We start from the raw sequence: 19658 nt of genomic DNA, 5'->3' as shown, positions 1-19658 counted from the left end.
TTGAATAAGAATACGCAGTTTTGAGGGGCATGAAATTGTCATGATTTTGCTGTCTAATCGGGTACATGTAGCTCTCAATAAGCATGCGGCTGCATAACATTCTCGTAGTGAATTTGTCTCGGCATACGAGACCCTTCTTACTAGTAATATTTCTGTAATTCCATTTTTGATTGAGTGATTAATCAATCCCTTTTATAGTTCAGTGAGCATTAAAAATACTGGTATTCAAGTATATACAATCGACTGTTCGATGTTGTCTAGTATGGGCCAAAAGAAAGGCTATACACAATCATGATGTGTTGCTTAGATTTGCCAATTACAAGCTGATCGTTGTTCGGTCGATAAATTATTTCCAGGCTATGTAATACGCTGTTTATTACCAGAAGTGCGCGCATTCTTTCGTCTAGCACCTGGAGTCTGCCAACCTTTTTTTTGTGGAAATGCCCACAAGTGTGTGTGTCTGTGTGTGTGTTGGGGGTCAAGTTTCTTCTATCGGAAGAGACTGCATACGCACAATCAGCTCTTCGCTTTTATTTTACTGTCGTCAACGTTTCTTTCCCCTTATTCTTTGCTGGTAATGAACATCTAACCCTTTATAGCATTCGTAATTTAACCGAAAATAGAAAAGGTTAAACACTCAAACGGTTGGTTATTCGACAATTCCATCCAAGTTGTAAGTTCGTTTATCATAAAGAGCAATACATGTACATGTACTAGTATTTGACAATTACAACAGTGAAAGAAATGATCAAATTTTATCCTGAAATTTGATCCTAATGGCGATGTGGAAGAGAGGGAAACGTGGCAGATGGAAGGATTTTTTTTATCATTGAATTTAAAGAAAATTACAGATCACCAGTATATTTCATTTCGTCAAAACTATATCGTGTTTTTGTGTTTATGTCAGTGCGTGTATGTGGGCATACGTTTACTTGCGTGTTTTAATTCAACTCTCATCGTGTAAAATATCCCGTAATTATAATTACAGCAATTCTGCGCATCCCGAGAAAAAACTGAAAGATGTAGCATCTCCTTAATTGCTCAAAGTCTTGTACTACGCCTCCCCCTCCACCACCCCCACCCCTCGAAAACCAACCTAACATAGTGTGTTTGATAACACCGCTATGCTTCTCAAAAAAAAAAAAAAAATGATTAGAGAAGAAAACAACTGTACATTTCGCGTCGTAACGTGTTGATTGCACGTCGGTCTCCGTCCCACCACTCAAAGAACCATCTTATATGACACCGTGGGAGCTGAACATGAAAGTTGCGTTCTTCCCAGGCACGCACATGTTGAATGACAGCATGTGGTTATTGCGCACCTCGCATTGGACACATACTGAGTAGACTTCTGCAATAGACTGTTCACAGATTCTTGCAGACTGACTTGATTACAGTTGTTCTCAATCATTCAACTAGTGTACGCTTTTCTCTTCATATTGTTATTATGCTGTTAATAGCCTGCAGGGAAAACAACAGCTTGTTTGAAATGGAATTGTTGGGAATATATCACAGGTTACCACTGATTTGAGAAGAATTTGCTTTCCTGTCTTCCAAAGTGGTAGGTACAGGCAATCTCCCCTAAAAACCTAACCAATTTAACGTAAAATCCAGCGGTTTTCTTGGGATTGCAACGGTATTTTAGCAGCAGCCGATACTCCTGTAATGATAGGGAGATCAGGAACGAAATTGCTTATCGTTTAATACAACCTTGAGGGTCCTTACACACGGAATGAGTTGCCCGTCGAGGCGTGGTAAATATTCTGTAGGTGTATGTACCATTATATACCAGATTAAGAACTAATTTCCGTAAAACAGTATCCCGACAGTGAAAAGAACTGCCGTGTCGGTAAAATAATGTCAATGTGACGATCATGCTTTAGTAACAATGTACAAAATACAATCTACAAACTACAAGAAAGACATGATATTACATTCGTTCATCAGAAGTGAAATTCATCCACCAAAATTTACGTCTAAAGGCGAGTCTAAGCAAGGTGTGAAACCGTGCCACATGCCGTATGTAAATAATCATGACAGTTGTCAAAATACTGCTTCACGATGTCTTTTTTGTGACTTGTGTTTTGTTTTGTCGTTTTTTTTTTAAACAAAGGAGCTTCGATATTTGAAGCTCACTTTTCCCATTGGCATTTTAACATGTCAAACGTTGCACTCTCGCTATTCAATTGCCTGACAAACAATACTATGAGTCACGTGTAGATATTTTTTTTCAGTGATTTCGTTCATTTATATCAACACAAGACTCGCGAATTGTCATGCCATATTATATAGCTCATTTCACTGTCGTTAAATCAGGATTCAGGTACTACTAGTAATCACCCACTTCATCCTTGGATGTAATTATTAGGGCCTACACTTTATTTTTTGAGTGATCCCGATAGAATAGTGTTTCAGCTTGAAGGTTGCTCGACGATATTTTTCCACCTCATTTGTGATTAAACTGGCATCCATACGGCCACAAACGATTTCAAGCCGTGTAATTCTAGTCTTTAAAAATCGCCATACGCATCGTAGTACACCCAGCTTCTGGCTCTCGTTGGTTGCGTTGCTGATCGAGTTCTCACTTCTGTTGTTTGGGATCACGAGACGCAACCAATGTGGACGCAACACAACCAAACCGGGCTCCCACACACACGCACAAAGCATGAGACGTGACCAAAATGCTCGCGCGCACGTTGCCATTGCATGCTTATTTTCACTTTGAAAGCAGCGGCGGTAGAACGCGGAGGGACGCCAGTCGTCCTGCCGCGGTAGGACGATTTCTCTCTCACAGAAAAAAATCACCAGCGCGCACATCATGTCAGATGCGCCTATATACGCGTAAAATCGTCCTCGAGCGTTCCATGCGTCCTCCTGCGGTAGAACGCTAGTGAGAATAAATATCCCTTCCCTTATGCTCCTAGAATACATCATTGATATTGATTGATTTTTTCCTAGTCATTCTTTCCAATTAGATCATGTGAACGAGAGTGTGTGAAATCACAAGTATGATAGTTTCAAAAATATTCAGTTGGATCTGAAAATACACTGTATACCTACTACTGTTGATCTTTTATGGTTATGTGGCTTTCAACAGCCTGACTAATTTTTACCAAGGTAGGCAAAAATATTTTCAAACTCTAAAGATGAAAATTAGGACAGAACATTTTCATTTCTGAGAAATTTTGACATTATTGCAAGATTGTGAATGGAATGTTGTCAACAAAACAGTTGATACTTTCCCTGTACTGTTATTATTAACTTTACACTGCTAACTGTACGTGGCGTGACTTTCCAATAGTCCCATTCACATATGAATTATAATTCTATTTGCCACTGTTCACACATCGCTCTCCAAAAAATCATTGAGATGCAGGCAAAGTGCTTTTAAGCTGTGAATTGTGCATGATTTAACTATGACCGGAGCGCAACCTCTGGCACCCTAGTGTGGAAACCTAGTGTAGCGGGATGCATTGTGGGATTAAAAATTGTGTGAAGCAAATTATTGCAAGATTTTCAAGAAAAATCAAAATGAACCAATTTTCATGTAGCTATGTGTATTGCAAAATTTAACAATCTTTTTTTTTTTTTGTGCCTACACACAAGAATTTGCAGTTTTGCATCACATTGCAAAAGTTTAATCTATATCTAAAACTGTTTATTTTGGGTTAGTATGAACAGGACTAATGCCTGTAATTAGCTGGGTTTGGTGTGATGGTATTTTTCCTCCATAACAGCATCAGTTACGGGAGTAATTAGTTGCCTTCCAGACCTTGTATTCAATGGTGTGTGCAGAGTGCAATTAAAGGAGCTGAGGCCCAAGCTTGATTCCATGAATAGTCAAATGATTAATTAGATCCAAACCTTCTAACAATCAAACTGAGAGTCCTATCGCTGGGCTGTGGTGTCGCTGACAGTCCATGATTAGTTTTGATACAATAGGCAGGAAAATAGACGTACAATGTGAGTGTAGGTGCTTCAGTTGGCATCACACTTTCTCCCATTGTGTACACTGTATTTATACAATCTGTGTCTAAATCCAACTAGTCAGCATATACGGACAGCTAGTTCTCAAACCTATGTATGTATTGAAATGAAATTGAATGACAGTTATTTGATGAGGCTCAATTTACATACTGGAGTGAGCCCTCTTTGAACACAAGGACTGTGAATTTGAGTCTACATGCATTATTTTTCTCTGTTTTTGGTCACTCTTGGTACTTTCAAGTGTTTATAAAGTCAGTACTCTCTACATTATTGGTACTACTTTGCAACAAGATCGTAAAGGCCATAGATTTTCCAAACAAAGATTTGATTGACTTGATTTGAGTATTCTCATATGAAGTTTTGACTGTCAAATATCAATTATCAAGATTGTGAGGAAGATTATAAGTTCTGGAAAACAAGCAACTTCTTCTGTTTGAAAGAAAAAGAATACATCTGCAGTGCTGTTTTCAGGGCATCTGTGATTACATTCAGTTTTTTGTTTTGTGGTGGTGTTGTTGTTTTTTTCAGTTTCATCGCTTCCGTGTAATCCTTTTGTGGGAATCCGTACTTATGCTTAAGAATCATCCATTAACGCTTTATCCTTTCAAAGAAAAAGGGATCCAACTCTTTTGTCTTGTTAACAAAATGATGAATATCTCCTGCAATTTCATGCATACTTGATGTCCAAAGTATAGCATATGCGATGCATTGTCCTAGGCCGTGGATTTGCAGTATGAAATCTCCTTCACTCAACTGTGTATGTTGATTTACATCTCTGTATGCTGTGCTGCTGCAGCGTAGCAGTGAGGCAGGGTTTTTTTGTTTTATGTACACTTTGAGCCTGGAAATTCATCTGTCTTTGCTCCACTTGTCATGATATGTTTGTGAGATTCTGTGTTTCTGAGATCCTGTGACTTCAAAGTGAAAGGATGTTGATTTGCATCAAATGTCTGGATGGGAAAGGGAAATATTTGGACCAAGAATGAAGTGTTTTGTATTCTAGGTGGAGTGGGAGGGGAAGGGGAAGGGATGGGTGAAGAGGGGCGTGGAAGGGAGGGGAGGGGAGGGGAGGGGTGGGGGGGTGGGGTATTGGCCAACATTGCTACAGTGTACATTTTATCTTTAAGAATGGCATTAGAGGAGCATGCTGTAGACAGTATATGGTCTGGAGTGGCGCAGCAGATGCTGTATGTACTAAAGGAATACTGTGCAAGGTTTACAATTACATACCCAAGATGTAGCGTAGACCCTTTCTGATGTACAACAACCCACCAAGGCTGTTCATCGTCATGTCATCAGTTTATTAGAACTAGAAGGACACTATCATGTTCTACGATTTGAGCATAAATAAAAACAAAACAGTCAATATTCATGAAATAAAAAGCTTAGTTAATCGAAAGTGGGTAGATTTACAGTGTATAAGTATTGTTGCAAATATCGGGTAAAATAACACCCTTGTGGTTTTGATTTTTAACATTTTACTAAGAATAGAAATTATTTCAAATTGACACCGTAATGTAGGGGAGATCAAGCTGCATAATGAAGGGGAGATCAAGCTGTATAACGCGATACCAATATTGATACTAGAAAAAAAATTGTGATAATGCCCTTGTAATTCTCAGCCGACAATATATGAAATGTGTGTAATATTCATGATCTCTATTTAGAGAATATAGGGTTTTCCTGAAAAACTTGTGTAATGTAGATTGACCCACACCTTCTATCTCTTTTTTTTTCCCCCCGCCAGCTTTTCTTATTTCAACTACTGCGAGGCCTGGCCTACTGCCACAAGCGCCAGGTCCTACACCGAGACCTCAAACCTCAGAACCTCTTGATCAATGAGAAAGGGGAACTCAAGCTGGCAGACTTTGGTAAGTAAGGAAGCTAGTCCTCCACCAGACAAGTTTCCCTTCACACGTGAAACATCACCAGCGCCTTCCAAGCTGACAGTGCCACTGGTACAAACTTTATGGACTATAAATTGGCTTGGCTGATTTTATTTGATGTGTAAACACACCGACAATGTTACTATTTATACAGTCCTTCTTTCATTGGTTGTTTTGCATAGTTGGAATTGGCCTACTTTCTTAACTACTCATGTAGTGTGTTTTTTTTTTCTCTCCATGATGTGGATAAGAATGTAGAAATTTTGATGGTAAGTTGATGTGTTTCAAAACATTTTATCCGGAAACTGAATCATAGAAAGAGCAAGCTGGTCACCATACTTATTCATGATGATAACCAAAGTTTTGAGATCTCAGAGGAATAACATTTACACATTTGCATGCAGTCTGTGAATAAATGATGCTAGCTTCTGTGTCAGGATTTTTAAAATGTGTACTTTTGTTGCAGTTTTTTTTTTCTTCTTCTTTTCTTTTTTCTTTTTTTTTTTTGGGGGGGGGGGTTCAAGTTGCTGTTATAGAATGATAACAGGTGATACATACTATAAAGGCTTGTGGTATTCTAGTGTACTCAAAATTCAATAAGTTGGGAGTATCACTGCTGCTATTAGCCCTTTTGGTGCCACAGACTGTCAACAGTGTGTACAACACTATGGGGTTTTCTATTCCAATTGGCACTAAAAACACATGAAGGGTAAAAAAGCCCTTTCTAAGATACACATGTAGTGACATCCTTGCCAGCGATGGCAGTAGAGGATACATAAAATGAGTACTAAGGGTGATGATGAAAATAAAAGGAGTAATGTACTTGCACCATGCAGGCAAAGTGTGAATGAACAACTTTTTTCTGTGTGTGACCTGAATTCCATTTGACCCTAATGCTATGATAGCAGCTGATCAAACTTGTCAAATGGTTTCGAGAGGCACTGGCTAGGAATGTGAAGATTGTAGAAATTAAGATTCCATTTGAATTGTAAGGAGGATACCAGTAGCGATCAAATGTGTGTGACAGAAAGAATGATTTTTTTTGAGAAAAAAAAAAACGACAGATACTAGTAGAAAGAAAAGGATAAAAAAAAGTCTTGAAAGAAGGCATGCTGTTAAAGAGAGATAGATACTAGTAAAGAGAGAGAGAGAGAGAGATGGGGGGGGGGGGGGAGATTATACATTGACCAAGAGAAAAGTGGAAGGTCAAAAACATACTTGTCCCTGACAGACCATAATGAAGGAGAAAGGGGATGGAGATTAACGTTGGTGGTAAAACGCAGAAAGCAGTCATTTTGATGAAAAAAAAAAGTGAACTGGATGTGCAAAGAGGGTTGAACTGTGACTAGCGCTGAGATTGTAAACAGTCTAAATGTCAACGTATGCAAATTTCTGTTAAAACCACTTGCGGCGGGCGGGCGGTGAGAAAGAGAATGGGACAAAGTGTAAACATGATCGCGTGTCTGATATCAGACCTTCAGGTAAAAACCAAGCAGGGATCCTGCATTAGTTGTGTTTGTTTGCCCATGCAGTCATAGAAATCGAGTCAGACAAACAGATTGGAGGTGGAGAGATGAATGAACCATCCCTTGAAAAGCCTGCAGGCTTCTTCTTTTTTCACCTTTAGAGAAACAAATGAACAAAACAGAGACTGTTTCCTGCAAGTATTCATGAAGTATTTTCAACGTAATCAACAGCAGCTGGTTTATTCTGTGGAGACATTGTCATGGATGATTGGGTTTGAATGGCATTGTCTGTTTTGAGGGTGGGATTATGAGCAATGCTTTGATATTATCAAGCTACCCGTCATATTGCCTCCAGGAAAGTCCTTCATGGAAATGAGGAAGCCTTTAAACCTCTTCTTTCATATCCAAAATCCATTTATTAGATGACTATATCTTTAAGAGTGTAAACACGTGGTCTTATTCTTGTTACGACCTTGTTGTAACTCAAGAAGTCCAGGGATTTACATGTGAATCATCTATATAACTTGTGCCACTTCAGTTAAATTAGGTGGGAGAAAATGTTAGATGGGGAATGAAGAAAATTGCTATTATGTAGATTGCTATAATGGACATATATGTCACAAGCAAACTCGTGTTGTGCAAAGTTACTCTCTTTTTGGCAGGTTGAAGAAGGGCTAAGCTGCCCCTCTTAGTAGTATGTAAACATTGATTTGGTTCTTCTGTAAATCTTACAGGGGAGTGAATATACCTCAGATGTGCTTTGTAGGAATTTTTTTATGAGATGGACTTGTGGTACAGCTTATGTGAAGTTCATATAAGTCCCCATAGTATCTCAGTGTGTCTGTGCTTTGCTGCGCTGTTATAAGTAATGATTTTAATTCATCATGAACATGTAGATTAATCTCTTTGGCTGCAGTACAGCCTCCATCAAAGATTTTGATGCCCTTAAATTCTGGAATATCATGTATAACCCTGACTCTCCAATCTCTTGCAACTCAAACAGGTCTGGCCAGAGCAAAATCAGTACCTAGTAAGACCTTTTCCAACGAAGTAGTAACTCTCTGGTATCGACCGCCAGATGTTCTCCTGGGCAGCACAGAGTACTCTACGTCCATTGATATGTGGTAAGTACAACGACCTCATCATCAGCGCTATATTAGTAATATATGACTTTGGTCTTTCTTTGACCTTTACCAGGTCAGGCCAGCTTCCCGAGAGATGTTCCAAGCCCCTACCTGACCTCCCAAAAGCTACTAGAATAAATGATTAATCTTCTTCCCAAATCCAGATGAAGTATGATGCATTTTTGTCATGATGGAAATCCTCATTGTAAGCCATTTCTATTGTTAGATTTGACATATAAAGATTTCATGCAGCATCTTAATAGCAATTGTTACATGAGTGTTTGGAAGGGACATCTAACTCTTTGATTTAATCAAGCAGCATCATTTGTGCTGCCTTAATGAAAGAAATATTAAGTGCTTAAATGACAGTAAATTGCTCATTCACTATCATTTTTTTTTTTTTTTGAAAACCTCTCCTGATTTTTCAATAAATATTTTTGACAAAATGGGTGACATATGTATATGTTTGCACTGGAGAAGATGCCATAAAGCAATGGTATGTTGTGATGGTGTGTGTCTGTGGCAGGGGTGTTGGTTGTATATTCTACGAGATGGCGGCTGGCCGACCCCTCTTCCCCGGCTCTACTGTGGAGGACGAACTCCACCTCATCTTCAAGTTTCTGGGCACGCCCACCGAGGCAACGTGGCCGGGTATCACTAGCAACGAGGACTTCATCTCCTACGGCTTCCCCAACTACCCCAAGGAGCCGGTGGTCAACCACGCCCCTCGGCTGGATCTCCAGGGACAGGACCTCCTCGAGGACCTCCTCAAGGTATGAGATGGTGCACATTGCACCATGCAACCCATGAGATTTATATGCCGCCCTTTGTCAAAAGATTGAGCAATGTCAATTATTGTAAGGGACAATGACACCTGAAAAAAATGAATGTATCCTCTATTTAGCTTACTTTTAGTTAGATTTAAATGCAAAAGTTATAATTGTGTGGGAAAAGATGCCAGCTATAAATAAACGAGGCAAACTTTACCACTGGCTTCATGACTTGAGGTATACCAGAGTGAGGATTAGTATCGAATCATACTGATGAGTCTTCATCTCTTGAGGACATATGTGACAAATTGTATCAACATTGCTTAATATGACTAAAGCAAAAGGTCATAAATTTTGAGTTCCATTTCCCTGAATCAGTTTTTAAAAGGTTAATTGCAAAGTACAAACTACAAATATTAGAGGATATTTTTGTTCCATCACAAGTTGGGATAACAAATTTTTTCCCTTGTTGGTTGGATTTTATTTATATATTCACCATAAACCATGCATCAAATGCTTCTGGACAGTGGCATTTCTTCTCTCTTCCGATTCTGTTGTTTCATAGTTTGAAGGCAAGAACCGTCTGTCAGCGGCCAAAGCCATGAGACATCCCTGCTTTAATTGCTTCGGTCCCAGGATACACACGCTAAGAGATGGTGAGGCTACTTACTGCTTCTCAATTTTATCTGCCTACCCAGGAGCATTTCTGAAGCAAGGGAGAGAGATAGAGCGAGAGAGAGAGAGAGAGAGAGAGGGTGAAAAATAGAACGAGAGATTATGGGAAAATACAAAGAAATAGATTGATAGATTTAGATGAGTAGATAAAGACAAGAGAAAGAGAAGGACAAATATATTATATAACAGGGCTTGACACTAAAAAATTTTTCCTGGTGGCCCAAATGGGCCAATTAAATCTGAATCTGAAATTTTGGCGGCCTGAAAAAGACTTGTAGTAGCCCAAAATAAAAGGAAAATGTCTTTTCGAATTGCAGGTGCCCACTTTGGCCACCAAAAGATAACTTTTTTGGAAATTTGGTGGTCCGACATCGATTGTTACTGGCCCTGGGCCACTGGGTCACCAATTTTTTGGAAATTTGGTGGTCTGACATCAATTGTTTCTGGCCCTGGGCCACGGGGTTACCACTAATTTTGAGCCCTATATGTAATTATATATTTATGTGAACAAATAGAGGGAGATAATAGATAGATAGATATATATATAGATAGATAGATAGATAAATATATAGATAAATATAAAGGTGGATAGGTAAATAGATAGATATTTATATAGATAGATAGATAGACAGATAGAAAGGTAGATGGATAGATAGGGATAGACAGACAGATAAAGTGAGAGAATTAAAATCATTGTCTGTCCTATTGTCTGTCTTCCAGTTCAATCTCTGATGGATCTGCCTGAATGCGAGTTGTCCCGCGATCCAGGCATCCGCTCATCCACAGTGCCTAGCACAGGTAAGAACATCGCCTGCCACGCCTACCTCCCCCAATTAACATCCAACATCCTTTGAGCAAATTGAATGTATTGATATGAAATCATGATGTACCTTTGTATTTATGGATGTTTTAGCTAAGCTTCAGTGTAAGGAATAATGTTATATACTGTTAATCTGCAAATGCTCTTAAACTGATCATACATTTGCATTTGAGAGCACAGTATAGCAAGGTTAGAATTAGATTTGTTTTATTTGATAAACATGTAAGTCTCTGTAACATCTTTTTGTAGTAAATGTTTGGTTTATTATGTTTCTTTCAAATGTCACTAGCACTCGTCATCAGTATACACCATTAAGGAAACATTGACTTTTCAGACCAGCCACTAGCAGCTGCAAAATACACAGTTGATTTGCTATATTAGTACACAAATGAAAACAAACATTCTTAAACCAAGATGCTTTATTTCACATTATTCATGGTGATTTCTCATTGAATTTCTTTACAGTATGGAGGAAGAAAATTTCATAATACAGCCTATTCTGAATGGGTTAACCTTGAAGAAATAGAAGCAAGTGGAGAGAAAAAAACCACAATATCACTTACTTTTGCAGCAGTTCTTATTGGTGGTAATAATTTGAAGACCAATTCTTGCAAACAGATTAATTTGTAAATTCAAACAAGAGTTTGTGGTAGGGGGAATGATGGATTTGTGAAGTGTTTGAATGTACTTTTAATGAATTAGAGGTCACTTTCTCACATATTGTTATTATTGTAAGTTTCATGGTTTCTACTTGCCATTTTAACTATGTCGATTCTCAGTGTCGATCGGTTGCTACCCAGTTCTCGCCACCGTAGCTGAAGTTATTATGAGTTGCAATTATTGTGCAGATTTGTTGAAGGTCGTTGGAAGCTATGTTGCCTTTTTACGTGATGTGCAACATTCTAGGCAAGCAGCCTTTATCTATTTCCATGCTCCAAAGTGTTCAAATGGATTCATTGTTGCTACTGGACTGACAAGAGCTTGAGTTGCAACGGATTGACAAATTGCCCCACATTGGCGTATATAAGCACTGAATTAATCATTTTTTAGTAGGAGCAATGATAAAAAAAATCTTGGGCATACAAAATTGTACATGCTTAGGCTGGACTTGAACCAACGACCTCCTGATCACATCCACTGGACCACCAATGTGGGGCAATTTGTCAGTCAGATGCAATAAAAACAGCTTCATGCAAGAATTTCTTTAATTTGTAGAGCTTAAGAGTGGAAAGTATCAAAGGTATTACGCAGAGTGTTCAATAATATAATTCCAAGGCTTAATGTCATTGTGTGTGATGCCCGAGTGCTGGAACTTTGTTGTGCTACATATATGGAAAGAGTAGTTCCCAAACTTGATATCTATTTTTGATCAGGGATATGTACTAACCCCTTATACCTGTCATGCTGTGGAGCATCATAGTTTGAGTGTGGGTGTTCATATTCCAGATATAGCCCATTTAATAGCACATACATGTATGTGTGTTTTTCCCTTTCGGTCTAAAGTTTATTCCTGGCGTGCGTACGTATTCAGTGAAAGCCTTATATAAAGTCTCTGTGATGTGAACAAGACTCTGGTGAAGCTATATCTTGTTGTGTTCTGAGGTAGAGTGTATTTTATCATCTTGGATTCAGTTATATTTACATGTCCTGCAGCATATGTGATTAACCTGTCAGTGCCTTAGTTCCAGGGGGGCATTTCATGAAGCATTTTGTCCAACAAATTGTCGAACAAATTTGCTCTAAGCCAATCAGATGCAAGAATTTCAGGAGCTTATAACAATTTGTCAGAAAAAAAAAATCTGACAAAATGCTTTGTGAAATGCCCCCAGGAGAGCATTTATTTGTTCGTTTTTAAAAGCCTAGTTTTATGATTGAGAAATAACAAAGCAAGTGTATTAATAGTCACAGGGGATCTCATTAATATTTTACATCATTACAAGCTATTCCAGGCAAAAGCTGCTTTTCTCCATGGGGAAGCAATTGAATGTGATAGAATTTATGTTGCAGGCAAATTGGAACACAATGCCTGAAGTACAGCTTGTGGCTTCATTTTGTTTATGTTCATTTGCCGTGTCCATATTTAGCTTTGTTATAGCAATGCTTGAAAGAAAGACAAAAATGATGTTGTTGTTTGTGTAGGCACTAGTGCTCTTGAATGGAATGCTGCATGTTGTTCACTAGTATTTTAAACCAGAGTGGGTAAATGCAGTCATAAGTTCGACAGAGTGCCACTGTTAAACCTGTAGCTTGATATCAGGCTAGTTTGTCTTAAGCAGATGAACTTCATTCTTGATGCTTTCTTGTCAGGCTGTAGATAAACAACAATGCTGGCATTCATAATATCATGTATAAATATACCCTTTTGATATCTGGTCATATATTCTCAAAATTGTTTGAATATTCCTGATATCTTTTGTACAAAATCAGCCCTCTGCCCCAAATCAGCCCTCTGCCCCTATAGAAAATAAAAAAGAATAGCCTCAAGTTGATTTTGAGGTACTATGAAACTGCCAGTGTGCACTTTGTGTGCTTTTATTGTAGGACTGCTACAACAATGAATGCATTTTCTTCTACATTACTTCAATATTTAATAAAGAATGTCAACCATGTTGAGGTTCTGTCTTGTAAAATTGATAAGTTACATGGTACAGTAAAAGACAAGATAGTGAAAGCTTCATTTACAGCACACATGAGTTCAACTCGGTCAATTTTCTCTCATGAGTCAAATTGAACTTGGTTCACCTCATGTGCCAATCTGTCATTTGATTGGCATAGAAGCAGAATTGAGATCTGAAAAATGGGGCTTCATCATATTACTAGAAATGTTGGTAGATGGACAGTTTACTTCTTTGCATAGTTTGGTTGCTGTGACATTAACATGGATATTAAGAGAGATGGGGATTTATTGAGAGATGAAATATATAATAGATCAGAGCATAGATGAAATTGTACATTGTTTCTGTTGTGATAGGCATGAGAGGAATATGTTTGCCAAAGCAGATTGCAGTAAAAAGCATCTTTTGGTTTATTAGTGTATGACTCACTCATATATATAGTATATACACATATTTGAAGTGAAAGTAATTCTTTGAAGTTTTCTGTGTTTTGCTGCAAGTTTGTGCATGAGCCTTTATAGTTCCTGCATGTTACATGTTGCATCTTGGCAATGTACTTTGCATGTTTGTCTTTGGTATTCCGTTTGTACCAAGAGTCTCTCTGTGCTGCAGCATGGCAAGCCAAGTTCACATCTCTTTTGCGCCTTTGTATTCTGTTCTGTGCTGTGACACTCTGATACACCATTGCATGATAATCAAATGATTCAAACGTCTACACCTTGGACTTAGACAATTCACCTCTAACTATGTAGGAGATTGAAACCAGTGGTGGTGTACACAAAATTTCTTTACTTGGGAACTCGAGAAGTGGCTGAAATGCATGGCTACCATGGATTCATTTTCTGCCTTTTACACTGTAGGTATAGGGGTGGGATTGAATATATGTGTGATGTGATGAAAAGCAATATTTATTGGGTGTGTGTGGTAAAGGGATGGGTGCCTAGCAGCAAAATTGCAGGAACTGTCCAAATGAACTCTTGAGTGGTGTAGTAGCCACTGTATGGAACACTATGTTTCAAATATTTTTTACAGCAGTATCATTCTTTGCAGGTGTATAAACTTACAGCCATAAGAACTACTTCCAATATGTATGGAAGGAAATTTGTCAAAATGCATGGTGTCTTTAACTGTGTGGTGTCCTCACCAGTATGCATTGTATGTGAAATCAAACTTTACTGTCTGACGTGCACCTTATAACACGCAGACACTGCTTTCTATACCACACTATGCTTGTTGAATGTGTTTTACTGTGCCACTGTGAGTATCTCTTTTTTGTGTTATCTTTATCTCAATTTTCTGACAGAGGAAACGAGGGGGAGATCAAAACAGAATTCTTTTGTAAACCACAGGTACTGTGCCTCGTCCCATCTTTCATAGCAGCGAGAAATGACTCCTAACAAAGCGTACCTAGTGCCAGTCAAACCCCCTATCTGCATCTCGAGCCCTAGTCTCTGCTCCAGCCACCAGTATCATGGGCTTCTGGTTCCCTATTCCTGGCTCCTCCCATTTCATCCCCCTGTACTATTCTTCATCTTTCCCTTTCAGAAGAAATTGAAAGGCTGTCGCTATGATTTCTAGCACTGCATGTTCACTAGCTCCATTCACATGTCATACCCCAGTTTAATAGTACATGTAGCCACGTTTGCACAAACCCTGCAGTAATCCAAAATTTCAGTTCATTCCCAATATGGAAAAATGGTCACTTCCTCTTGACTAGAGATTGCTCCTTCTATTTAAATAGTGCCTTTCTTTTCACACCCTGGCAAATGTTTGATTGTGTGATCAAATGATACAGTATATGCCCTTATGCTGCAAATGTGTACATATTCATATTCATACCAGTTCGACTGAGACATTTTCTTGTCACAACTGTGACTAGCATTGATGCAGCAGCTAATCAGAATTACAACTCATTCCATAGCGCAATCATTCACTTTTGTTTACACCTCTTTCTCTCAAAGGCTTCTGGACAAGTCATACTTTTTCACCTAATGCAGTGTTTCTTTTAATGGTCTTCTAATATGCCATGCCTTCATTTCCAGCCAGTTTGCATGTGGTCAGTGTGAAGAGTTTTCATTACTTCCATTTGCAAGTGACCTTTTCTGTGTGTTTTTTTTTAATATTTTATATTTTGTATTTTTATTTCAGGTTAGCATGTCATATGTAGTATATATTACCATTAATATATATTTATGCATTATTTTTTAATTCTTCATAGCATGATTCATCTTACTAATGCAGTTAATTTTTTTCTTCCAAGAAATATTTCATGTAGAGTTAGACATAGAGAGATACATGGTAGTAGAATGTAGTGTTAAACAGCTTTTAGGAGCAGTACTGCATGAGACAGTAGCAGTCAATTTTCATTCATACACTCAATTACATTTTTCCGTTGCTTGGCCTTTTTCTGTATATGGGATTTAATTCATGAAAGGGATATTACAGTATTTACATGAGCTCCCAAGCAAATCTCATTTTCTATTTCAGGACCTAGAGTAAAGCCCCTCCCCCATTTTTTTCCCGTATCTCTATAGTATCAAGGTCTATTGTTTATTTACTCAATTGTTGTTGTTGTTTTTTTTTTCTTTAATGAGACTGAGAATGCTTTTCTCGAAGTCAATATGGAAAATCAAAGCAAGAGAGCAGCAAAAGTTCACAGAATTCAAATACTGTAAAAGTGGATATTTTCGCGCGACAAATTTTTTACGCTTGGCCGGGTAAAGAGAGTTTCGCATGTTTTTAATTCTGCAGAATCAAGACATCAACTACTGGAACATATGGCATGCAAAAATATTTGCATGGTTTTATTTTTGCACTAGTTTCTGGTTGCGCGAAATGCACGAAAATTTGAACACCGCGAAAATTTCTAGTTTTACAGTACTCTAGATGTTTAAAAAGAAGTTTGAATATGGTACGTAAGCCATCTTACTCAGGTGGGAGAACCTCCCAAACAGCTGCATGTGCTAAGTGACTGTGACATCATAATCAGAGAAACAGTCACACCTTTTGTACACAACATGTGTTAGGTACACTTTCTGTGAATTTATGCAAAAAAAAAATAAAAATAAAATGAAATAAAATCCTTTGACTTGGAAGATCTGTAATATTTGAAATAAAATTCTCAGGCTCTTACTGAATGTTGTGCTGCGAAGTTTTACTGACTTGTAAGGGTCAGACATTTCTTCTTGTGTTTGTTTGATGTAGCTTCAAGTTGTTCTGATCTTTTGCTTTGCTTTTGCTGACTTCATACAAAACGTGTTTCCCAGCGGGGTGCATTTTTTTTTTTTTTTTTTTTGCAGTAACTTCACTTCATGGAGGTTGCTTCTGTCATTGTTTGGCATTGTTAATTGACACTGATGAACTGATGATGTTGGTTGGTAGTTCTGCAGAATGTTGAACCAGTTACAGACAACTTATGCAGTGTTCTTTAACATTGGTATCTTTAAAGCCATGTGCCAATGATCCATTGAGTTTAAAGACTTATTCCAACCATGTGACCATGTGTCATAAATTCAGTATTGTGCCTTTGTCTTATTAAAAAAAGAGAGCTTTTTTACAAATTGCCACAATTTCTTTTTTATTCTGTCAAGCTATCATGCATAATTCAGATACCATTTCCTGCTGAAAGATCTTTCGCAGCCCTCTTCTGATTCGCCCTCCTGTTGTAATGTCTATATTTTGTAAATTTGTATTCAATGTCTTGTATTTTGTATTGTTTATGTGTCCATTTAGATGGTGTGAGCTAATCTTACAGTAAATGGAATTGTGTACCATCTCATATATAGACAGAGACAGAAAGTGCAAAAGTAAATACCATCTACATGGTAAATTTTACAAGAAACATGGATTATAGCAAAATTATATTTGGAGTTAATGCTTGGAAAGATTCATCTACTTGAAGTGATATGAATTGGCAGGTGTGAGTTACATTAAAGAAGTGATTTTCCTTTTTACTTTTCAAGTGACTGCATCTTCCAAAATGCAATGCCACTTTCACATGTTCTTAGATATGTGATGTTGCTATGTTGGATGGTCCTCTTCACAAAGGTCAGATAAAATATATGAACATACTGCTACAAACAAAACAAACAAAATAAGAATGTCCACTTCAGCTGAGTCATTTTCATCCATACATACAGAGAAGCATGATCTAATGATTGAAACTTTCTCATCATCATGGCATATCAAGCGTGTTTTAATGCTGTTATTCATTACATATTTATACAGATGCTAAAGAAGGAGTTTTTAACAAATACATTGAAGGATATCACTTGAAAGGAGGAACTTCTTTTGCCAGCTATCATCCCTATTCATTGCATAAATATTTGAGCAGATGAATACATTTGCAGTCTACTATTAGACATTGTATAACATCAATCAGGGGAGGGGTTTGTGTTTGTTTTTGTACTTTCCCTAACCATTCTTATTGTCATTAGATGAGCGTTGGGCCATATCATGTAATAATATTAAGATATATTTATCACAATTTTACAACCTTTATGACTACCGTAAATTTCTTCTTCACTGAGTAAACCATAGTGAAGCCCATGCTTCAGGTAAAATGTAAATGGTTATGTATTCTACCCATAGCAACCCCTTTTGGTTTACTCCACCTAAGATAGACTAAAGTAGCAGCTTTAACACAGATTTTCATCACATAATGTATGCTAATATCCAAGTTCCATAGTTGTGGTATTAAAATAGGATGTATGATATCAGCTAGAATATTGATAAGTGACTCAACGTCCAGTATTTGAATTCTCTCAATGAAGTAGTGTGACATTTTAAGGACCTCAACAGCTGGCTGGTCTTGATGTAGTACTCACAGAATAAAGTCTTTGGCAACTGCTTATGAGCAGCTGCCCATTGCATCTTGCTGGACACCGTAAAGTAACACCAGAGGTGACACCGGAGGTGCAGCCGGTGGTCTCGTCCGGTGTCGGTGCCCTCATCCCATATGTATTGTGTGGATGTTCTCGGTTTCACGTGAGCGCTTTAGCTGTCATCATCCATCCAGCTGCACCTGTGCCGTGTCCCCTCTCATTGCATCGCCCTAAACATCAGACTGGCAGGCAAAAATGACTCTGACGTCATACCATCAATTGGTTTGCCAGCCATGGACCAGGCTCTGCCAGTGCATCAGTGAAAGTGATTCCGATTTGGAAGAAAGTGGTGCTTTACATTCCATCATTTGGAGCTTATCTTGGATGGAGGGAGATTTGTATGTGGCAGAAATAATAGATCCGAATCACTGTGGCCTGGTGTTTTTATTCAGCTGTTGAGAACCAGCATTGATTTTCAAAGTCTTTCAAGCAAATGGAAATAGAATTCTGATATGGAGTAGATATCTAGTGTCTAGTGTCCAATATTCTGTTACTTTGTCAAAATTCAAGAAAGAAGGTGATTTGAGCAATTCAGGACATATACTAGGAATTTCTTTTTGAGTAAACTCTACAGTTTACAAATTGTAGAGAACTTTCAGCGTGTATGAGTAGAACATTATGAGAGAAAGAGAGAGAGAGAGAGAGGGAGAGAGAGAGAAATAAGGATTACATGAATTGTTACAGCCAAGTGATTTTGTCTTTCAAGGATGATTTGCTTGGCAATATGAAAATGATTGGATTGGTTCTGAGTGGAGTACGATGATTTATTTGTAGATGGGTGGGCATTGCAACAAGGCAGATTTTTTTTCCCTTTTATCAGACTGATTTTGTACACCTGACCTTCCATATGCATTATAGTGTCATTGCATATATCATCTGTGTGTATCCATTGGTATAGATTACAGTTATATGTATCCATGAGTAGCTATTGCAATCATGTGTTAATGCTGTATACTTCATCTGCATGCTCATTAGGTTATGATTCAGTTTTGACAGTACTATTTATGTGCATTCCCACAGAACAAGATAACATCCCATATTTCATCTGTGCCAAACATAATGCTCAGTTATAACATCCACTAACCTGTGGCCTAGCATTTACTTCTACTCATTCCAACCCCCTATCCAACCCCTTGTTTTTATTTGATGTCTGTGCAAATGATTTAATTCTGCATGTTACTCATACAAATATGTAATTCAATAATCAAATACTACACTATATGATAAACTCTTCTATGAGAACATCTATTCACCAACCCATCAGCCAGGGGCTGTCGGTGTGGAGATGCATTTCAATGCTGTACTGCTGTATTTTTTGCTGAATACGGAAGTTAGATTCTGTAGGACATACCGTCATGGAAGATTTTTACAGGGGAAATCCAGTCCAAATATAAGTTAATCTGATAAGAAAGAGTAAAACATTTGAGTTCAA

The 19658-nt window shown here is 37.9% G+C and overlaps 1 protein-coding gene across 1 annotated transcript in view; it reads left to right on the top strand.

The window, feature by feature from the left end:
• Window positions 1-19658, top strand: part of LOC139728436 (cyclin-dependent kinase 17-like) — a 112721-nt gene that overhangs the window by 88011 nt on the left and 5052 nt on the right. Inside the window, exons 9-14 of the mRNA XM_071639380.1 lie at window positions 5735-5858; window positions 8343-8463; window positions 8990-9236; window positions 9799-9889; window positions 10629-10706; window positions 14647-14692. Of these exons, the coding sequence (XP_071495481.1) occupies window positions 5735-5858; window positions 8343-8463; window positions 8990-9236; window positions 9799-9889; window positions 10629-10706; window positions 14647-14692 (707 nt within the window). The remainder of the gene's footprint in view (window positions 1-5734; window positions 5859-8342; window positions 8464-8989; window positions 9237-9798; window positions 9890-10628; window positions 10707-14646; window positions 14693-19658) is intronic.

The sequence above is a fragment of the Diadema antillarum genome, unplaced genomic scaffold, assembly GCF_040938485.1.
Source record: "Diadema antillarum isolate AM-2024a unplaced genomic scaffold, OU_Dant_1.0 seq00000178_RagTag, whole genome shotgun sequence".
Lineage (NCBI taxonomy): Eukaryota > Metazoa > Echinodermata > Echinoidea > Diadematoida > Diadematidae > Diadema > Diadema antillarum.
The sequence above is the reverse complement of the archived record's forward strand: the minus strand, read 5'-3'. Positions and strand labels throughout refer to the sequence as shown.